Here is a 21688-nt window from a genome sequence, read left to right as displayed (position 1 = left end):
CCTACTTCATCAAATTAACCATAAAAAATATTCTTCTAACTAAAGCAGTGCTTAAATAAAACAGGTTCAATATCCTTTCTATCCTATCACACTCAGCAACCTTCTGTGCTGTGCCTGTCAAAGAGGTACCTTTAATTTGAGAGCCATCTTGTAAAAGGGCAGTATCAGTATGCTCTTTAACAACGCCAAAAGATTTAACATTCTTCCCTATCTTAGTGGAATCACCTCGACACTTATTAATTTAAATTTCAGTAATTGGTTATCTTTAGCACTGAGGTAATTAGAAGTGAATGAGTTTTTCTGATTCACAGTAATTCATTTGGGTCAGGGAAGATGACAAAAAAATGAACAGACTGTAAGAAAACCACTTCTTATTATTGCATGTCAAATACCATCATGGCATTGGGTTTCTTAGTTATACATGTATACATATTTACATACATACATACAAAATACACATGCACATATATATCTATATGTATATGAAACAATTCTATGGGCTTCATGCATCCAACTTCGGATAGGTCAATCTTTTGATTTTATGTGATTAAAGCATGGGGAAAAAAAAAAAAAGAGTAATATTCCAAAGTCAGTTGTACACCATGGCAGCTTCCCATTACAGCATAAAACACTGTTGACCTTAACTGGAGACTGGTGCTTCTCAGACTTGATTGAAAAAAGAAAAAAAAAAGAGCAGGGGCAGCCAATCCTTGCTATTTAGTTGAGCCTTTTTCTGTTCACTAACCTTAGCCTGCTGTTCAACTGCCTGTGCCTTTTCCTTCTCCACCCTGCCAAAGACACACAACCAGAAAGAAAGTTAGCACATAAATTGCAACCATCAAACTGGATTTCAACTCATCCAATTGAACTGCTCTTAACAAGAACAAACATCAAGTCTGAAGATCACTGAGAAATGGGTAATGCTTTTAAAAGTATTCTGAAATAAGCTATTGAAAGTGCATGCAACATTCCTAAAATACTCAGGTGCTAAACTCATGAGGACACTTTAAAGAAATTATTAATCAAAACTAGAATTTATAAATACATCTGAGACTGCAAATATGATGTAACATTCTATTACATTATTTTCAAGGGACTCAAAATGTTCCGACGTTCAGTACAAAACACTGAAAATACTTTCTTTTTAATCACTTGAATATCCTAAGATTGAATTTACCTTTACTTAAAAACACATACATACAATAATTTTGTGTTACAGAAGTATTTAAAAATACTATTTGAAGTCAAGCAAAAAGCATTCCCATAATAGCCTTTTAGTAATGCAACACTGATGACTTCACAAAAATGGAATCATTTTAACAAATCTGTTAGATCTGCATAAATTAAGTTTTAGTATTAGCAAATAATTTAGTTTTACAATTTTGTGCTTCAGTATTACTAACAAAAGGCACAGAAATAAAAAGCAACGCAGATCAGCCTAAACTGACTGTAGCTATCAAGTTTGTCCTCTATAGTGGGAACTTCTATTCAACATACACACAAAGAAAGCTTATTTGAGTTGGTTTACCTTTCAGCAAATGCCCTGATCTCCCATAACTCCAATTCCTCCTCTGCTACCCAACTTTCAATTATAACAGGGCCTGTTTGCTTGGGTGTTTCTGGCCTTTTTGGCCTTAGTGCACTTGATCGAAGTCCCTTCCTCTGGGGTGTTGGAGTTTCTTTAGAGAACAGTCAAAACATACACATTAAGCTCAATCATAAAAAAGAATTGAAGTGTAAACCAAAATTTAGTACCTTTTTTAGTCTTATTTTAGAAACTGGAATACCTTTCAGCTTTAGAGAAGTCAAGTCAGGTTTTTAAATGCATTATCTGTTTCACACAGGAGAATGAATAGTTCATGTCAACTACGTTTGCTCCTTTGATGGTCTGAATTCTTATAAAGGTCTAGTTACCTTAATTCTGCAGAAGCTTACATGGAAGGGGAAAAATGTACAAACAAACATACCTTTTGGAGCCTCTGGTACACCAATGGGACAAATAATTTTTCTTATACAGTACTCTGACCGGATTCCGTATGGACCAACATCTCTTCGCTTAATTATTTCTGTTGTTGTAATTTCAGTTTCAGTAGTTTCTAAAACAAATTAGTCCCAACACATTAAGAGCGGGAAAATAAGGTTAAATCTCCAATCAACCCAATATACTCAAGGTAAAGTAAGAGCAACTACAGTGCAAACTGCTGGCTATTAAAAAAATAAGTGTAAAACAAATTAATTTCAAGGCTTTAGAGAAAAAAAATGGAATTAAAGTAACAGTCAAAATTAACAGCAAGAGTAGTTGCATTCAGAAACCCCAAAATGTAAAGGAATACCTGTACGTGTAGTTCCTCCTCCAGGTGGAGCTTTTGCAGCCATGTCATCCCATTTGAGACATGCCCACAGCAATCGCAGCATAAGGCTCACCCCAGCCAAAGATTTTACTGTTTGAAGTCGGTACCTACCAAGAAAGTATTAAAGTAAATTTTAAAATCAAAATGTATTTATATTACCTAAGTAAACCAATGACACATTTCCCACTCTACTTGTACTGAACAATATATTTGTTTTTAATAACAGCAAAATTTATAACAGCTCCCATCTCGCCAACTATACAAGAGGTTTTCATTTTGCAGCTCAAAGCACTCTTCGAAATTCCAAGAAGGAAATTCAAAATTAAAAAGGTAGGAGAAAATCAGGTTTGAACAACAAGGACAGTACAGTTATCCAATCTTGTAAGTAAAATTACTGTCATTTCAAAAACCCTGAATCTATTGTGAGCAAGAGAAAAAATTTTCCACTTGGACTCAAGTTAGTGAAAAAGTCACTTCTGGGCATGAACACATGTGTCATCGTTATTTTTAAATCCAGTTAATTTTGTTTTATCCTAAACTTTTCCTCTAAAACATAACATACATACCTCCAAGTGATCCCAAAAGTTGGTCTTGGAGATGGATATGGCCAGATATCCAATGCAGGCTTTGCATTATAATTGAAATAGGGAACTTCTCTGATCCCTCCTCTTCTGGCTAGCTTTTTTAAGTCATCATTGGGTAAAACAAATATGCTTTTTTTACTGCTTTTGGTTACAAATTTTCTATATGATGGCAAGGCGGTTCCAGAACGTGCTTTTTTGGGTTTTGTAAATTTCATTAACTTCACTTTGTCTTTTGTAGAATACTCTTTGCTGACAGTCATGGAAGTAACCAATGTGCCTTCTGGGGTGGACAGAGAATCAGTCACTGTTGTTGTAACCACTGTTTTACGATGTTCTTGTACAGAAATGACATCAACACTGCTGTGTGTAACTGGAGTGGTAAGCTTAGTCACAGTGGTGGTGGTAGTTACAGTGGATACAGCACAGTTTTCTGTAGATGACACCACTGTTGTTTTCTCATCATTAGAAGCTAGAGTCTCTGCAACTTTAAACACAGTTTTGGATTCTGTAGAAACAGTTGACGTTGTGGTGGTCACTTCAGTAATAACAGTTTTTATTTTACTTTCTCCATTAACATCTTCTACTTTGTATGTCTGTAGACCATTCTGATCAGCAAAGTCACTACTCAAGCTAGATTCCTCACATGACATTACAGGAGATGAAGCGACTTTCTTATCCTCAGCATGTTCGGTTTCCATAGATTCTGTTTCACTGCTAAGATTATTTTCTTTACAGAAATCATGTGCTGGTGTGGAAGAAGTATCAAGAAAGGCAGATCTTTGAGGAGAAAGATGTTTTTCTTCAGTTTTCTGCATATAATCTGGGACTTCCTCTGATGGCTGAAGAGTCTTTTCAGCTTCAAATTCAGGTGAACTCTGCAGAGAGGACTTAGGGTCCAGAGCATTTTTATCAACACTGTCCTCAGTTGTGATGTCACCATTCATGAATGGTTTTACTGAAGATTCCTTAGAAGTCAGTGGTTTCATTTCATGCTCTGGAAAGGATTTACTAATATTATTAACTCTTGGTTCAATATCATCTCCTGTTGTCGCTTCATAGTTGACTTTAACTAAACTTTCATCATTTGATAGTACTTTAATATCACTGTCTTTTCCATTCATTTGAAATGTTGATTTATCTTTTTCTAAGTCCATTTCAGTTTCTTCATCTTTATTATTCATTTTGTCAGTAACACTATTTAGATTTGTTTGATCAAGATATTTGTTTATGGTATTTGTGTCTACCTTCAGTTCCTGACCTTTCTTTTGACCATTAGCCTCATTTAGTTGAGAGCTCAGTAGTTCCTCATCAACTTTCACTCCATCCTCACGTTCCAAAGTTTGACTTCCAAGGTTTCTTTCAGAAATTAGCTCGGTTTTAAGTGGTTCTATATCTTTACTAACTAATTTCTGGTGAAATACAACCTTGTTTTCAGATTTACTTTCAGTTTTTCTTGGAGTAATGTCTTTATCCAGTTCACTTTTTTGAAAGGACAGTGGTTCAAAATGGCTTTTTATTATACAATTCTTTTCTGGATCTCTGCTCTGCTGTTCAGAATTCCCTTCCATATTTGTTTTGTCAGAAATAGCCACAGCACCTTTTCTACAGCTGCTTTTACTTATCGCTGGCTCTGAGTTTTCACATTCTCTCTGAGATACTCTGGTAATAGGTGGTTTTTGTTTGAAAGGCTTCTCATTTGTTTCCAAAACATCCCATTTGACTTTACCATCTGTACTTGTTTGTTTCAAGTCCTCAACAATGGAACTCTCACACACTCTAACATCTTCTCGTACTTGACTCTTATCAGCTGCCACAGGTTCAGAGTTTTTCTCTTTGCTATCATTCTGAATAGATCTTTCACCTTCAGAGGACTGAAGTGAGTCTTCATCTAGAAGCTGTCCTTCTCTTTTTGACAGCCTATTTGTGGAAGGTAAAGAGAGCTCATCTAGCTCACCAGTTTTCATAGCAGAGATGCTGCTGATTGGCAAGCAATCCTGACCTGTATCTTCATTTTGGACTTTATCTGAAATATAGGTTTGATTTTGGGAAGATGTGTCTGATTGACTTCCTTCCTTTACTTTTTTCATTTGTAGCTCTTCTAAATTTTTCTGGGAGCTTAATGATTGAATGCCTCCATTTTTAGCACTAGCCTCCAGTTTCATCCTCTCTAGACGCTGTTTTTCTTCCAGTGTAAATTGTTTTATTCGTCTCTCAAGTAGTCCATCTAATTTTGATGATTTCACTTTCCTCTTGTAGCAAGTCCTTAAATGAAATCCCTCGCTGACGTTGATTATATCAAGTTTACAGTGATTATCCTCATCTTTTATTGAGGATTCAGTTTTCATATCTATATCCATAGGTTCTTCCTTGAGGACTTTAAAATTTTCAGCATCGATTTCTTTTTCCTCTGTGAAGAAATAATTCTGAATCAATAAGTTCCTTTAATAATGAATACCAAAAGTGTGTTTTTGCATTAAAAACTAATAAATGCACCTTATAACATATTAATAAATTTCAAGAAAAAGAAAATGAAAACTTTAGACATTTCTACAGAAGACAATTTAAAAAAATACTTAATACTTAACTGAGATGTCTCAACACAACTCATTACACAGTTTTTAGTAGTTATTCATGAGGTCATAGGCTTCTACACAGAGTATTGCAATGAATAGCTAGTTTTACAATGATTTATGTATATCACCTTTGTCTTTTGCATGACCTAAGTTTTCAGAATTTGTATCAACTTTTTCTTCATGTGACTTTTCTTCCTTCACTTGTACTTTCTCCGCTGCTTCTGACATGCTGCCTTTGTCCTTCGCTTGAAGATCATGAGAATCCTTCATTCTATCTTTCTCTGTTTTTACTTTTATTGGACCTTTTCTTTTATCCAAATTGCATTTTTCATCTTCATTCTTTGCTGTTAACAGATAAAATAGTTTCAATTATTCAAAGGGCTTTTTTTTTAATAATCTGCTACATTTCAATGCCTATTCACACATCTGTCAATGCAGAAAAAAAGAGATACATACATTCACCCATGTATTAGATGCCACTTTTTGCCAATCTATGTATTTTCCTCAGTCTTTAATTTACATAATCTACCAATACCCCAGAACTTCATACTTGTAAAAATTTAATGTAGCTAAAAAATATCCATGAGAACTGAGTATAGTAACAATGACTATGAACTATTAATTTTATAATTAACACAAAATTATATGAATAGGTAACAGAAAGCAGTACGTAAAAAACTAAAAAAAGATTCTAATTAATGCAGACACTTACTTGGCAGCAACTTTCTGTAATTTGCATTGGTATTTCCAGGCAATTTGGGCATAAACCTATGGACGTGTGTTTTACTGATCCAGCTCCAGCCACCATATCCTGTTACTCTATACTCCTCTCCTTTTTGTTTCCAAACCTGATGAATATTTTAAATATATTAATTTTAATCATGCTTCTTTTTGCTGCACTGCTAATGTATACATTCATTTAAAAACCTAAGATGTCTTAAGTTTAAATCTTTAACTTTCTAATTTACAGAATTTTTGAAGCAAACTGAAGTGTATCTGTGAAATAATATACAAGCTAAATTTCAAGATGTGTCTGCTGGTAACTGAATCAATTAATCAATTACTATTTTAAGACTTTAAAGAAAATAGAAAAAAAGTTAGACATCAATACTTTCTGTATTTTGCATGTTTTTCATGCAAAATAAAACCTTACCTGATGTTTAACAGGGAATGTATATTTCACCCATGTAGCTTGCTGCATTGTTTCTTCTTCTTCTTGTTTTCTCTCTTTTTTTTTCACTTTCTCCTTTTCTTCCCTTTCTATTGCAGTCATTCTGCGTAATCTAGTACGTATAGGTTTAGGCAAATTTAAATATACTTAAGTACAGGATCTTACAAACAAATACAATAAATCAAACAACTGTCTATGCCACCCATTTCAATAATTTAAAATATCTGAAGTTAAGAGGAAAGGCTAATATCAGGTTATATGCATTAATTGCAACAGGAACCCAACTTTTTGCTTATTCCAATAATGCAGACATAGTTGTCTGCAGCTCTGTCTACTCTTAGACACAGCTGCAGTAATTAATAATTACCAGTTCCTCTAGAAATATAAAGCTTGAAAGTGTATGGTTATTTTTTCTTTATTTTTTTACCTAGTATGCCCCAAGGATTCCCGCCAGATTGGCAACATCACAACAGGCTTAATTGCGCATTCCAATATAGCCAGAGCTAGTGCAAATTCTCTAGGTTTGCTGCACATCTGAACAGCCTTAATCCAGTTAGACCTAAATTGGAGACAAGATGAAAACATGAAACATATACACGTACTGAAACAGCATGGTAAGTCGATGAACATAACAGGATAAAGCCTCCTATATTTTAATATTTAACTCAAATGTGCAATCTTTAGTCATTCATCACAAGACTCAAACTTCTTATATTTCAATATACTGAAGCTTGGTCCTTGAAAATCACCAACTCGATAAAACAAAGGCTATTGCCCATTCATACTATTAGCAAAAACACAAGACAACATATCTTTACCTGTGGGAAGCCCAGTTAGGGTGAAGGAACGATGCCGGGATATTGTTTTCTAGCTGAATAATAGTTAGCCTTAAAGTGGATATGGTAAGAACCTTGGACCCATGTACAGACCCATTCCATTTGAACTCTCCAGCAGTAGTCAGACAGAACTTATGTGAGAGATGTCGTCTCTTGTCATGGTCTTCCCTGTGTTGGTGCTTGTTCAATGCAAAGGAATTAGTGGCATACTGATTATGATAAACACGGTATTTCCCCTCTTGACCCAATTTGAAATAATTGTTGATATTTCCTTTCATCACAATTTCCCTCTTTGTGCTCATTCGGGAGACTTCACCTTGAGAGTTGACCACCAGAACCTAGTTCAAGAAAGAATGATTTTCAAAGTTTGCAATTTAATTGTCATAAGGCTTCAACTGCCTATATATAAATTAGTAAAGATACCCAGCATTAGTTTGTAACTGTTTATCATATATTTGCACTCACTGCACAGAGAGCTACAATATTCCCAAGAGCAACGCTTTGAAAGAAAAAAAAAAAAGCCTCTTCAGCAAGTCAAACAGGATCCTGTTCTGCTGCTCTGAATTATGTCTACTGATGGCTCTGGGAGAATAGCTTAACTAAACTGAAATAAGCTTTCTGTGACACACCTTCAGAGTAAATCACAGAACTCATATATGTATCCAAACAAATATTGTTGACTTGAAAACATGACATGGATAACTCCTCATAATGGAGTTCCAAATCTGAGAGCTTTCACTTCAGTCTGCACCAAGGAGTGCTACTATTTTTATGTGGACATAATCTGCCAGTACAGATTATGAACTGGAAACCTGGTTATTACCCAGCTACTCAACCAACAACCAAACACAAACCACTATTAAGTTTCAGTTTTGGCACAGCCGTTCTGAGAACTTTGAAGACAGAAGTGAGAGAAAACGTATATAACTTGCTACTGGCATATCATAAACAACTCCATAGCTTGTGACCAGCACTTTAAAATCAAGTACGTGCACTGGGTCACTGTTATACCACAGTATAGATAGCAACTTATACTGCAAGGGGAAACGAAAAGGAGAAAAAAAGCTTGTGACACAACGTGTGGTTATTAGAACTTTCTGTCTAAAAGTATCTTTTTTTAATTAAAAAAAACCACAAAGCACATCAGTTTTCTAAAACAGTCTTCCTTCTCCCCCGAATTTTCCAAGAGTGCACAAACCTCTCTGTTTTCTTTATGTATCTTATTTGCTTCATGCGCTGCAGCAGCAACCTGTTGGCTTTTCATCTGGCACAACTTGCTATCCGGATTTCGTAATCTTGTGAGCATTCGTGTTGAACCTGGCATCCCTTTCCCAGCGCCTGGAGAATCACTTCTTTCACCATTGGCTTTCTCTCCTGTCCAAGAAAAAAAGGCTTTTAAACCAAACTCAAAAGCTAAAAGTTTTCTGTTGATGTATTGAAGTAAAAATAAAAAACAAATAACATGAAAATATATAGCAATGTTTTCTTCAATTTTTTTTTTACCTATGTCCTCTGAAGTCTGCGATCCCCCCTCTGCATTTTCAGCATCATCAGGCATCTTAATGGAGTCATTCTGCCCGGAGCTGAGCTCACTACTGTTGCTGTTTTCAACATCTGTCTGTGGAGCTGCAGCAGATGCACTGTTGTTGCTAGGGATCATCTGACCAGTTTCTTCTACAAAAGAAGAACTTGATTTTTAGTTTTCCCTCTTAAAATGAATCAATGCAATTTTTTCTTTTTTCTTTTTTTTTTTTAACGAAAAATTCAAAGTCAGATGAACATCTTTTGCTGGACTGCAAAGAAACACCTGTAAGATATTAGTTTCCTCCAGAGCACTGAATCCCTGCAAGTTTTTGTTGTTGTTCTGTTCCAAGTGGTTTCTATAGCTCCGAATTAAACCTTAAACTTTCTGAAACTGAAATTTAAAGCACATTACTTCATGTATTTATTATTTGAAATATATTTTTTTCTCTATATGCACAAACAATAAGCTCTTTACTGAGATTTTGGTTCGCTTTTAGAATGCAGATTTAATGAAATTTGGTCTGAAGCTTCTATGAGTCTCTCTTTTGATGATATCACACTTTAACAAAGCATGCCATTCTCAGTTTCCTTCCCATTTTTAATCCTATCTTTGATCATCTCTTCTTCAGCGCATTGATTCTGAGGAGTCCCACCAATTTCAATTCCATTTGTATCACTTTATCAGATCTTCTCTTCTACAAACTTAAAATATCAGCTTCTCTCTTACAATCTGGTGCATCTACGCATTGCTTCAAGCTCTGTAAGAGTAATGAGTTCTCACTCCTCAGTTGTCCTTGCTACCATCTCTCTGGATAGCTGCAGACATAACTGCTACCTCTCTTGTCTCTACAACACTTGTTCCAAGTATGGTCTTTCAACTTAAGTGCCACTGAATTGCAATGGCCTAGAAATAAATTGCTCCCTCTTCCCAGGAAGAAGGCATCAACACTTACAAAAGCAATGTTATCTTAATGTTGTGCACAGACATAGCTTAATTTAAAAAAAAGATTTGTCTATTTCTGGAACTCTTTCAAAAGATCAGGGATCCTATTAAGAAGGCAACAGACCAAAACCTTCCTTCTGTGAAACATTCACAGACAGCAAAAAGATCTTAAGGTAAATATTCTTAGATTCTTGGAAGAGCCCTAACCCAAACACATCTTGATTTCTGGCACTGCCAAATGGGTGACTGACATTATTTGATCCATTTCCTTTTTAGTATGGGAAAAATGGAATAATTTTGTGCCTGCTGTTTGGAAGAGAGAAGAAACATCCAAACTAGACTCAAAAGACCCACATTACATTTAGCAACGACGGTGACATAGTTTTGTTCAGGTTCTTCATTTTATCTTATTTTCTTGTCGTTAAGGCTGGCTGCTTTACTGACAACAGTTCAGTATCCCTCCTCTCTCTGAAATAACGGTCTCAAAATGAAACTTCTTAACAGGAACACAAACATCACTATAAATACAGTAGATAGACTGCAGGAAAAACTCGTCATCCACACTTTCCTAAAGACAAAGCTCACTAATTTAGAAATAGCAGCCAGCAGCTCTGGAAGAAGAAATGTACCTGTATGAAAGTGTATCAATATAAATTTTTTTAAAAGGAAGCATGAAACCTATATATATATATTTATTTATATATATATATGTATATATATATATATTTTCCAGATTACAGATTAATCTTAACTTTCATTTTCTCCTATTGACAGAGTTTATTACCAAGTTGAGATATATTCATATGAAGAAGTTCAAGAGTTATTCACTTGGGTACAGATTGCAATTATTTCAGCTGGAGAGAAAATGTTTACTACTACACTATTTCAAACAAACTGTCTGCATTACACAGTTCAGTATTTCTTTATTTACAGCAGCTGAAAATACATTAAAGTTGCTTAAGAGTAACTTCCAGTTACACAGTAAGCTTGAGAGAATATCACTCTAAAAGAATACTCCGGTAACTCACATTACAGTGGATCAAATTGTGTTTGTTACTAAATCTAAAGCTCTTTTTTAAACACAATGTTATTATTTACAACCATTGACATACATTGACACATCTAAAATACAAAAGCTTTTGTGCATGTAAGTCTTATATCTGTTTAAAATTCCTGTCAATCATGACAATTTTTATCCTGAAATCTCAGTGCAGCAGTTTACTCATGTGAATGAAATTATTTTATTAGTAATTGATATAGTAAATGAGAGGTTAAAATAATAAAAGCCATTAGCAAATTAGAACTTGAAATCAACTTTGATAGGATGCTAACAACCATTATGGATCACTGTGCAAAAACAAAATATAAAGAAAATAGAACATAAAAAGCTTAGCTGTAGTCATCTTTGGAAAGCATGGAAACAAATGCTAATGTCATGGAGGACCACAAATTTCCAGCACTGATTGCAAGAAAATTAACTTTGAAATGTTAATGACAACGTAGCAGTAAAGGATGGCACTGCAAGCAAACAGCATGAGTGATATACGCTGTGAATGGTTTTAGTGGACAAACCAGATAGAAAAACTGAACAGATTACCCAAATTACAGAGGCATCAGTAACAGTGCCTTCTGTACCTGAGAGTTCCTGATGGAGCTCTGATGCCACCTTCTTCTCTGCCACGTTGTTGCTATCAGGGGTTTCTGACTGACACCCCATTGCGTTCTTCCCTTCAGAGCAACTATTCTCTCCTGCAGAAGGATTTGTGTTGTTGTCGTCAGTGCTCGATGTCAGACAGTTACTTTTATCCCCAATGACTGTTGCCTCTATAGTAAAATGCACAACAAAACTTTAGGGATATTCTTTAGCATGTCTTAGGTTGTCATTTGGGGTCACTCATAGAAGCAGCTTTATTAATTTTGCCCAACTATTTCACGCTGTTGAGGTTTCTTATTTCCGCCCTCCCCCCTTCTGTTCTCCTGCTCTTGGAAAGTCTTGTCTGAAACTACTTAATACAGATGAGGAAAACAATGTTAAAACAACACTGAAATACTGCTTACTACAGATGTTGATCACATTCTTTCAACGCCACTTGTACCTCAAGCTAAAGTACCGTGAAATTACTTAACAAAAGAAATAATTATAACATACAACCACAAATAAATCAACAAATATTGCTTAAAAATAAAGAATCAGACAACACACTAGCTTGGGAAACCTAAGGACATAAACGAAACCCATCTCTTTACATAACTGCAGTTGTTAAAGCACAATCATGTTCCTTTACCTTCATTTTTCACTTTCTCCATAGTTTGCTCAGTGGATGTGTCCTCAGTTTTATCTTGATCTCCAGATTCTTTCTTGCCTTTCTCACCATCTGCCTGGTCATTCTCAGCATCGCTTTTGGCTTTTTCTGCCTCGTCTGCTGGTGTGTTTCTGTCTTCCTCTACCTCTCCTCTTCTTGCTCTGATAGCATCCAAAATTTCATCTACAATAAAATGCATGTCATCAATACACACTAAGCAGCACCTGCAGAGCTTATAAGCAGAAAAGAGCATGGCATAGACACTGTTTCCTTTCATTTATGGACAAAAAGTAACATCCATCTTTATCACTTTTTTTTCTTAGAAGAAACAATTCTGAAGGTCTAATAATGATCGCAAATTATGCATTTATATAGTGATGACAAATCCATTTTTAAAGCAGAATATCCAACTTTCATGGCCTCCCCCAGAGCCTCCACAGGTTTACAGAGGCATTCATTGTTTCAAGGCACATTAACTTCTAGCAGGGAACTGCAAGGGAGACAGCATTCCTTCATACTTTATATAATACTGAAGAAAATATTTGAGCTTGAAGATTTCTGCAACTCCTATTGGGTTGATAAATGTTTATGAAGATAGAGATTGAGTGAGTAAGAGAGAGTAACAGTAAATTAACAAATAATTGACAGCCCAGCTCCAACACATGAAGGGATCACAATCCGGCACACCCTAAGCAAATCAGAAATTTGAATCATTCAGGAGATCCTGGAACACACGATACAGAGGCCTAAGTCATCACTACACAGCCATCACTGCACGATGATTCTCCAAAGCTTTCTACTCACAGTCCAACTGCGGCTAGCAGGAACAACATCAATGCAAGTATGACCTAGCTTCAAGCATTAATGATACATTCATGGAGTAGGATGTAAAATAATTTCCTGCCATATATTCATTCATTTAGTTGAACACTTCCCAAACAAATCCAGCTAAGAAAATGCTAACATTTTGCTACAGAGCACTTCCATTAGGTCAGTCACTTTTACTGTAAAATGAATGTTCAATCAAAATCCATGCTAAATCAGAGTGAAGCACATCCAGTTTGATGCAAACCAGCTATCAGATATAAACAACAGTTAAACTGTTAAAAAAAAAAAATGACAGTGAACATCAAAAAAGTTCTGACGAGCTGATGTAAAAATCTTTTTCTCCCTGTAAATTCAGAAATGGACTGGTTTTTTGAATACAAGAATTTAATAACACACTGAAAAGAACTGCTATTATCAGTTTGGCTCAATAAACATTTTACAATAAAATAAATATAAGCTAGAATTTGATTCAAAGTGCAGTACTTATTCCCACTAGACAGAATATGCTTACCATTTGCTGCAGAAAGGAAAGACTTGTTGGTGCCCCTGGCTTTGTTAGTAAGGTCTTCTGTTACATCCATGTGCCGATGAACTTCTTCACGCATTTCTTCCAGAGTTTTGCATAGGTCAGCTTCCCAGTAATCTTTGTCTAGGCATTCAATTAACTCTGCCAGCTGAATCTTTGTGCTATAGTACCAGACTTTCTTATCTTTCTCACTTTCTGAATCTTCCTCTCTACAAGAGTGTTTTAAAAATAATAATATTAAAATATCTGGAGAGATGACAAAAATGATTATCACCCTTTTCTTTTTTTTTTTTTTGTAGAGAAATATTAAATGTCAACACCTGAAACACCTGCAAATAAACCAATATTAATCACTTGTTTCATTCTCATTATATTTAATATCATTGTAACTAGCAATCTACTAAGTCCCAAAGAATGTGCAATGAAAGAATGTGCGTCTCCAGAATCCATAACAAGCTGTGCTTCTGACTCCAAATTCAGGAAATCTGAAGGGTAGTTTTACATTCACAAAATGTTTTACATTAACATCTGTACAGCTTTCACAGGTGCTCTTAAAAGTCCCTTCTTCCTACTCTAGTGTTACAAAGTTCCATTAGACTGAAACAGTATTAGCTGTTATCTTCAGTTTCACTACATATTTCAAGAACAAGCTTTAGTACCAGTAAAAATATGTTGCACTGCAAGCCAATAAAACCCGGAGGCACCAGACCACAAAGAGAAAGCATTCCACAGAAAAGACCCACTGTTCGTTTTTCTACATATTCATTAAAGAAATGCCCAAATTAACATTCTAGAAATGATCCATGAGGTCACGCATGAGTATTTTATTTCCCTTCCTCATTTGCAGAGGGCTTTGAACACAGAAGTTCTCTTGAACTAAAGGCTACCATCACTTCAGTAACAAGTTCAAGAATTAGAGCTGTCTCTTGACAATGCACAGATAGAACATCCAAGGGCACAAGCTGGCTGTTCTGTATAAAGATGAAACTTGTCTTTGGTCAGATCTCTTTTCAAGGCTCAGGTGTGAGCTGGTGGAAGCCCCCAGGTGCCCATACTGACTCACTAACAGTCCGAGCAATAACACAGAAAACATTCAATGCAATCTGTTTAGGTAAAATTAGTTGATTTAAAATAACTAATAAAAGAGTCAAGCTTTCCTCAAATGCCTTCTTGAATTGGTTAAAGGAACATCACTATGATCTGGAGAAACCCGAGAGACAGACTATGAATAAAAAGAAGATGGAAGGATGGACACTGTGCCAGGACCGACTCTTCAGCAGGCGGGGAAAACAGCGATGTGACGGATTGGTAACACTTAGAACTACCAGAAAGGGGAGAAGGGCAGGAAGTAGCACAGCCTAACAAAATCCTCTGGGGGAAAAAAAAATAAAAATAAAAATAAAGGCAAGAATTATGGATTTCAGTTCTCTAACTCCCAGGCAAGATTTCATACCAGTATTTACACAAATTGTTTTTAGCACTGTTTGCATCCTTTGATGTATTGGCGCTGCTAAACACTGCTGAAAAATGCTTTTTTAAAACTGCTACAAGGATATCATTTTGTGGATCTCAAGTTTTAACATTTGGCAGTTATCCTTCAAATCCTCTTTCAGTTTTCCAAAGCATAAAGCATGCTTCCACATGCAAAATGGTTGCTTTTGCTATGCAGCCTGGTTATTAAATCTACAGGACGTTAGAACTGACAGCACAGGATTAACATCTATGTGAACTGAAGTACAGTTCTGTTCTACAGTTAATGCTTCTGTTTCATTATGAAGTGGCTTTACAGGGCACATTACAAAAAAATTAAATTACACTGCAGTGTCATGAATAGTGCAGTAGTCAGTTTTGTGCATCCCACATCATGCTGAAGGGCACCACAGCTGCAGGGCTGCCAGGATGTCTCAGTGTCTGTTTGTCACTCGGATCCCATCAGCAGGATTTGAGAAGTTTTTAATCCAAGCCACACACTTCTGAACCAATTTGTTTTGGAAGCAGGCACAGGTACAGTTACAATAGCAGAAGGCATCTAACTGCAACAGGAAGGATAGAAAACCTCAACTTAGGAAACCTGCATGAGAATATAAAAGAAAGTTGGGAAGTAATGGATGAACTGCATTTACTCTGACCTTGGTAAACGTCACAAATTTTTCATTGATGTTTTGAAACATTTTATTACTAATTGAAAATCAGGAAAATGGAAATTCCAATAGCAATTTTCCTTTTGCTGTATGGTTTATAGTTCCTATCCTTTTTGATATCCAATGAATTAATGATGTTTTCTTGTTATATAAACACCAATTAAGATACAAAACTTCCATTAATAAAATCTGACTTATTACTACTTCTGTTAGTTCTCAAATCTGTAATGGTGAGCAGAACAACATCATTTTGCAGTGCAGTAGAGCATTAAGACAAACCCATCTCTACAGCAAGGTTTTCCTTGCAAGTTTGAAAGGAAATTAGAAAAAGTATGGGCAGAGAAGAGAGATTGTCCTTCATCTGTCATCTTCCTCCTATTTTACTTCACTTTTTTGTGGTTACCAGAAAAGACCCTTTCTTCCTTGCCCTTTGGAAGAGAAAAACACTTTCATTATACTTGCAAAACCTCACTAAGGTTTTACACTTGAAATATTTAGTTTTTACTAGATTTTCACTTCAAAACAAACAAATGAGCAAACAAACAAAAAACCCCAAAAGGATTGTTTTGGATTTAGAAAATTCAACCAACAGGACACAACTGAGTAGTGTTTAATCAAGACAAGAAAAGGGTCTAAATAAATTTCCATGTAATGAAGGCAGCTGTTCGGCTACATGGAACAAAAGGAGAAGGAGCACTCCCTCACAGATCAATCAGTTACATTACTGCTTCCAGACCCACACTGACTCACAGAAACCATCCAGGAACGAGACACAAAAACAAACCTCAGTTCAGAAGCAGCACAGCTACATACACTAGTTTAGTTAAAGTTCTATAAAAGTTTTCCCAGAAACCAGCAAAATGCAAACAAACCCTAATGGCTTCTCAGAAAGACAACTCAAGTGCATTTGCATCAGTGGTTTAGCCCCAAACTGGAAGAGCTACCCACACATGAAGGAAACCAACTGCAGTAAATCTGCGATACTTGTTTCTGTAGCAATGCAAATCCACAACACGTTCACATTCTCAATGCATATTCAAGTTCTGTATCCCATTTAGTACTGATGCCTCCTAAAATTTCTACTCAAGAAAGGTTATGTTAATACTGTATAAAATTTGTATCAAAGCAAGCAAAAATTAACATTCATTGGGAAAATTGCTTGGAATGTGAATTCTTCACAATTTCTACACTCCTTTACCTCCAGCCCTTTCTCAAAAGGAAAGATGCCTGAAAACTGGAGAGACAACACATGGGCAAACTACCAGTTTTAGTCAGGGACAAAACATGTCAATTTTGTACTATTTGCTGTACTGAAACAGAAAACAGAAAGAAAAAAATTAAAAGGAACGATCTGCTGATTTTTCATGGGTTAATTACCTCACTCTGAAATCACAGCAGAAGTTGACACCATCAGAATGAAAGACTACAAGACATTTCACTGCAGGGGAACCCTAAAGATTTTTGCAGAACTGTGAAGGTACAAGTGGGACAGCACTATTTAAAGAAACCATTTTCTGAAACACTACAGTTTAGCTATAGGGTTTCTCATTGCTGTCTTTGGAAGTATAAAAACATCAATTTGAAAGCAAGCAACAGATGAACTACAAGAAAATCCTCACGTAGTCTTTTTGGATCAACTCAGGCTTCAAAATTTTTTTATCTATTTAAACTAAGGGATACTATGATGTTTATTTTAGTATGAAAACTTCTTAGACCTCAATCACAAACGTGGGAGAATAGAATAAAAATAATCACTGCTGGGGAGCACAGTTTAGCATATCAAAATACCCTCCAGGCAAGTGACAGTGCACCAAAACCAGTCTCCTATGCATCATGTGATCACAAAGGCATTTAAGCAGTACTTCAGCAAGTTAATGGGAACTCCAGTTTTCGGTACATGTTTGCTTTCTTTTCCTCACATTTATGCATTTCAGGTATGTTAAAATTATGCCTTAGCCCTTGCCTTCCTCCCCTTCTTAAATATAATTTGAGAATATTTGTTTTGGAGAAAAATTATGGGATAATTATATTCTCTTTAGAGAGATCAAGTTAAAAAGTCAGTAAAGTCCTATGTAACTAAAGAATAATTACGAGATGGCAACAGCGCCTTACAGGATAGCGTTGCAAATTCACATTCAATTCAATATTATTCTTTAGAATGCACTAAATGTTTCCTTTACTTACATAATGATTCTTCTGTTCAGGAACCAATATTTTCGCCTGTGCCTGTCATACCCAATAGGCTCATGTCGGATGTACGGCTTATTCTTTTGGATTTCAGCGACGCAGTCAGTTACTCCAGGCACCTTATGTGCCACACAGACTTCACACTGCCACTCATCTTCTGGTACCTCCTCGAGTGGTGGTTTCACACACTCTAAATGGTACACAGCCGAACAAGTTTCACAGCAAAGCAAATCCCCAAGTTTGTGACAAACCCTACAATGATCGTCATATTGAATAACACCTTCTGACATTAACTCTTCACGTGCAATGTTTGTTGTAAGAAACTGATCCACTAAGAACTGCAGAACCTTGATTTTATTCTCTACTGGTCCATAAGGATAGTCCTCTGTCTCTTGATAAGGAAGAACATGATGGTATTCCTTGTCACTCTCACAATATACTCGCAGAACCTCAGGCCACGTCATTCCATCTATGAAATACAAAGTGGAATTAACGCTATCTTTGAGGTCAGCAGGTCCAAAGGTAGTATTTGAAGTGTCTTCTTCACGTAAAACTGCTTTTAAAAGCACTATATGCATCTCTGCCATAAGTGTGCACTGCTCTTGACTTACCAGAGCAGCACAGAAGTCCTCAAAACGAAAAGGAGAAAGGCGTAAAACAGTGCCAAAGTTCCTTAGTACCTCATAGATGGCAATCACATTCATGATGTGCTCACTAGGCACCATTAAGTCCTCTGAGGATTTAGGAAACTCCAAAGGTGGGATATCCTTTTCTTCCAATATTGGAGAACGAGGACGATGCACTCTTTGTCGTCTCCTACCTGGAAATAAAAACAACGGTAAGAAGTTTGCCATTTCCAGATCAACGTGTTAAAGTATCTGTCATCAGTGACTGTGCTAAAATATCTTTCCAAACAGCAAGTTAAGGATTCATGTCTTCACAGCTACTTAAGTGATATTCACCTAATAATCTTATTTAACTACAAATAAAAAGCAGAATTTCAGATATGTATATCTTATTTTTAATCAGAATATTACTGTATTCTGTTGTATTTCCCACGCAACATATGTCTATTAATCTTTAAAATGACATTTAGAATTCCAATAATTCAAGTTAGTTAAAAAGACAAATATTCCCCTCAGACAAAAAATTAAATTGGAAATTCTCATTTTTATTCAGAAATACTGGCAAATCATTCCTCCTAGGAACATTCTAGAAGAATCAAGCTTCAGGTACTTTGTATAAAAACACTGCAAACTGTTTTCCTATTGTAGCATACAGGAAACATTATTTCAAGCAGATGTCTCAGGACATCAATTTCAACTGAATTAAAACACAAAAGAGAACCGAAATCCCTTTATCTACTCCTGTCCTACTAGAACTTTCCTACTGAGAGCCAACAAGCCAGAAATAAGCCAAATGAGACATGTATGAATATGCTGTATTAGATGAGATGCCACATTTTCCTGTCTTTACTTCCACTATCCTAAATGCCCAAGAGAAGGAAAGACACAAGAGGAAAGTATCTGGATATGGTGTTAAAAGAAATATGAAATATTCGATCAAAATAATGAAGTATCCAAATACACACAACTTTTTTCACAGCTATCAGCTGAAGTATTAGGATGAACCACATTTTTATTTTTTTATACTTAATGAAGTTTGGACAATCTCAAACTAACTATTAAATCACCATCTTGGTTTAAAAATCAAGAATGGAGATTAAAAATGGTTTTAGGCCCTCTGGTAAACATACAGTGACCTAGGTAAACAACTACAATTCTAATTTGTCAATAAGTTTTAGTAATAGTGCTCCCTGGCATTTGTTCAACCACTTGACTTCCTCCCACACTTCCTCCATAATGATAGGAAATGAGTCTAACGAGGTAGGGTGGCAGAGAATGATAAGATAAACTATAGCACATAAATACTGAAATACAGATCTCAGTGAATTTGAAAATACTGTTATGAAAAATCCAATGGACTGGAGAAAAAAAAAAACAACACAGAAAAGCTGCCTTTAAGAAACAGTGTGTAGATATTTTACAAATAAAAAGACGTACAGAAGAATTTGTGAAATGATTCCGGAAGAAAATCAGTAATTGAGCAGTAAGTAGAGGCAGACAACACCAACACAGCATTCCCTTCCCGTCTTTAAAGGTGGGAACAAAATCTTAGCCACAAGCTAGACCCTGCAAAACAATGTTTCAGAAAACAAGAGGCCAGATGTTTCCATTACAGAAGCAATGGGTCAACATCACCTGCCTATAAAAATACATTTCCAGGTTTAGTACAGTTTGAGTTGTGCAGAAAATGAAAGCACGCTTGTGTGACTGCCTTTCGGTTTGCTGCTGTATTGATGGAAAGTGTTTGACCATAGCAAATGTACAAAAACATAAGAGTTTCACAAGCAGGCAGAAGGCAAGCATCCCTACAGCAAGAAATGTCCAGGTTAAGCCTAAGTTGTCTTGGCTGTACATGTACAAAACAAAGCTGCCTTAATTAAAAGCCTCCAAAACACAACACACATTCACAGATGACATTACATGAAGGTCCTGGAACTTCCTTCAGTATTGCAGGATGGTGTAAGAGCAGGCCTAGTAAGAGGTCACGTAAGGCATCACAGACATTCCAGAATCATTGATGATCACCTTAAAGCCCACATGCCACAAAAAGCTGGCAGAGCTTTACGCTAGGATTCTTTAAGTGTCCGCAGTTCTAGCAGAAAAAATCCTTGGTCTCTCACACAGTAAAGGTATAAATGAGTCAGCCCTTGACGAAAGCAAGCAGAAAGAACGATGGCCTTGATTTGCCTAAATGAATCAGAATCAACAACAAAAGATGCAAAAGCCCACCAAGGACAACAGTTTCAGGCAAAGATAAACTACAGCAAATGAACGCTGTGAAAGAAGCTACTGCTTGTCCTCTCATTCTTTGAGATCTTCTACTCCAAGAACAAAATTACAATTCCTTCTTACACATTTTTCATTCTTCACTGAAAAAGCAGACTAACCAGTCCTTTTGGTGTCTCTTTCTCCAGGAGTAAAAACCTGATATATTTATGTTACACCAGACAAAAGCAGCAAAAAAGGAACCTTAAAAGTAAGGCATTCCTAATGTTTTATGAAAACATTCTTAAAACGTTTTCTAACACTTCCTTTTGAAAAGGAAGCATGGTGGTTCAGGTAGAGCTATGGATAAATGTTATCAGGACTCAAAGTACATCACTAAATACCATAACAGAGTATTGTACTTTTGTGCAAGCACAGTGTAGTCAGCTGAATGTATTATTCACACCAATCTCCATCTCCTGTATGAAACATCCTACACACTATCATGTTTGCTTTGGCACACAGCACAGACATTTCAGAAGTCATTATAGTATCTAATAGGTTAAACAATAAGGAAAAAGACTGCATTAGAAAATGAGTACCTCATTTGTGAATTGGGCATCATGCCCCATGGCATACAGCAGAGTTGCTGCACTGTATCACTCAACATTCCCACTCCGTACTGTAAAATCACACACCCTACCACACTCAAGTTGGAGACAGAACAAAGGCAGAATACGTCTGCTTCTGTTCCATTCAAATCCCACAGCTTTATTGTGAAGGATTAACTGATCTGCCAATAGACTCCTGCTGCCACAACTGGACTATTTACAGCATCCAGAGCACCTTTAGTGTCCCAGCATTACACATTCATCTAACATATACTTCTT

General features: G+C 36.0%; 1 protein-coding gene across 12 annotated transcripts in view; it reads right to left on the bottom strand.

The window, feature by feature from the left end:
• The window catches only part of BPTF (bromodomain PHD finger transcription factor), a 46722-nt gene that overhangs the window by 18090 nt on the left and 6944 nt on the right, over positions 1–21688 (bottom strand). For 9 of the 12 annotated variants that reach the window (XM_042832816.1, XM_042832821.1, XM_042832818.1 and 6 more), the window contains exons 2-17: positions 17965–18787; positions 13625–13848; positions 12268–12468; positions 11618–11806; positions 9019–9189; positions 8714–8889; positions 7498–7853; positions 7107–7238; positions 6662–6791; positions 6221–6356; positions 5637–5852; positions 2918–5342; positions 2334–2458; positions 1968–2096; positions 1529–1679; positions 746–788 (exon numbers count right to left, since the gene is read on the bottom strand). In XM_042832816.1, the coding sequence (XP_042688750.1) occupies positions 746–788; positions 1529–1679; positions 1968–2096; positions 2334–2458; positions 2918–5342; positions 5637–5852; positions 6221–6356; positions 6662–6791; positions 7107–7238; positions 7498–7853; positions 8714–8889; positions 9019–9189; positions 11618–11806; positions 12268–12468; positions 13625–13848; positions 17965–18787 (5627 nt within the window). Of the gene's footprint in view, positions 1–745; positions 789–1528; positions 1680–1967; positions 2097–2333; positions 2459–2917; positions 5343–5636; positions 5853–6220; positions 6357–6661; positions 6792–7106; positions 7239–7497; positions 7854–8713; positions 8890–9018; positions 9190–11617; positions 11807–12267; positions 12469–13624; positions 13849–17964; positions 18788–21688 lie in introns of those variants that run through there. The other 3 variants (XM_042832827.1, XM_042832820.1, XM_042832824.1) reach the window with 3 other exon arrangements.

This window comes from Centrocercus urophasianus, unplaced genomic scaffold, assembly GCF_019232065.1.
Source record: "Centrocercus urophasianus isolate 14NV4802_14NV808 unplaced genomic scaffold, USGS_Curo_1.0 seq_40, whole genome shotgun sequence".
Lineage (NCBI taxonomy): Eukaryota > Metazoa > Chordata > Aves > Galliformes > Phasianidae > Centrocercus > Centrocercus urophasianus.
Note: the sequence above shows the minus strand (reverse complement) of the source record. Positions and strands in the feature narration are given on the sequence as shown.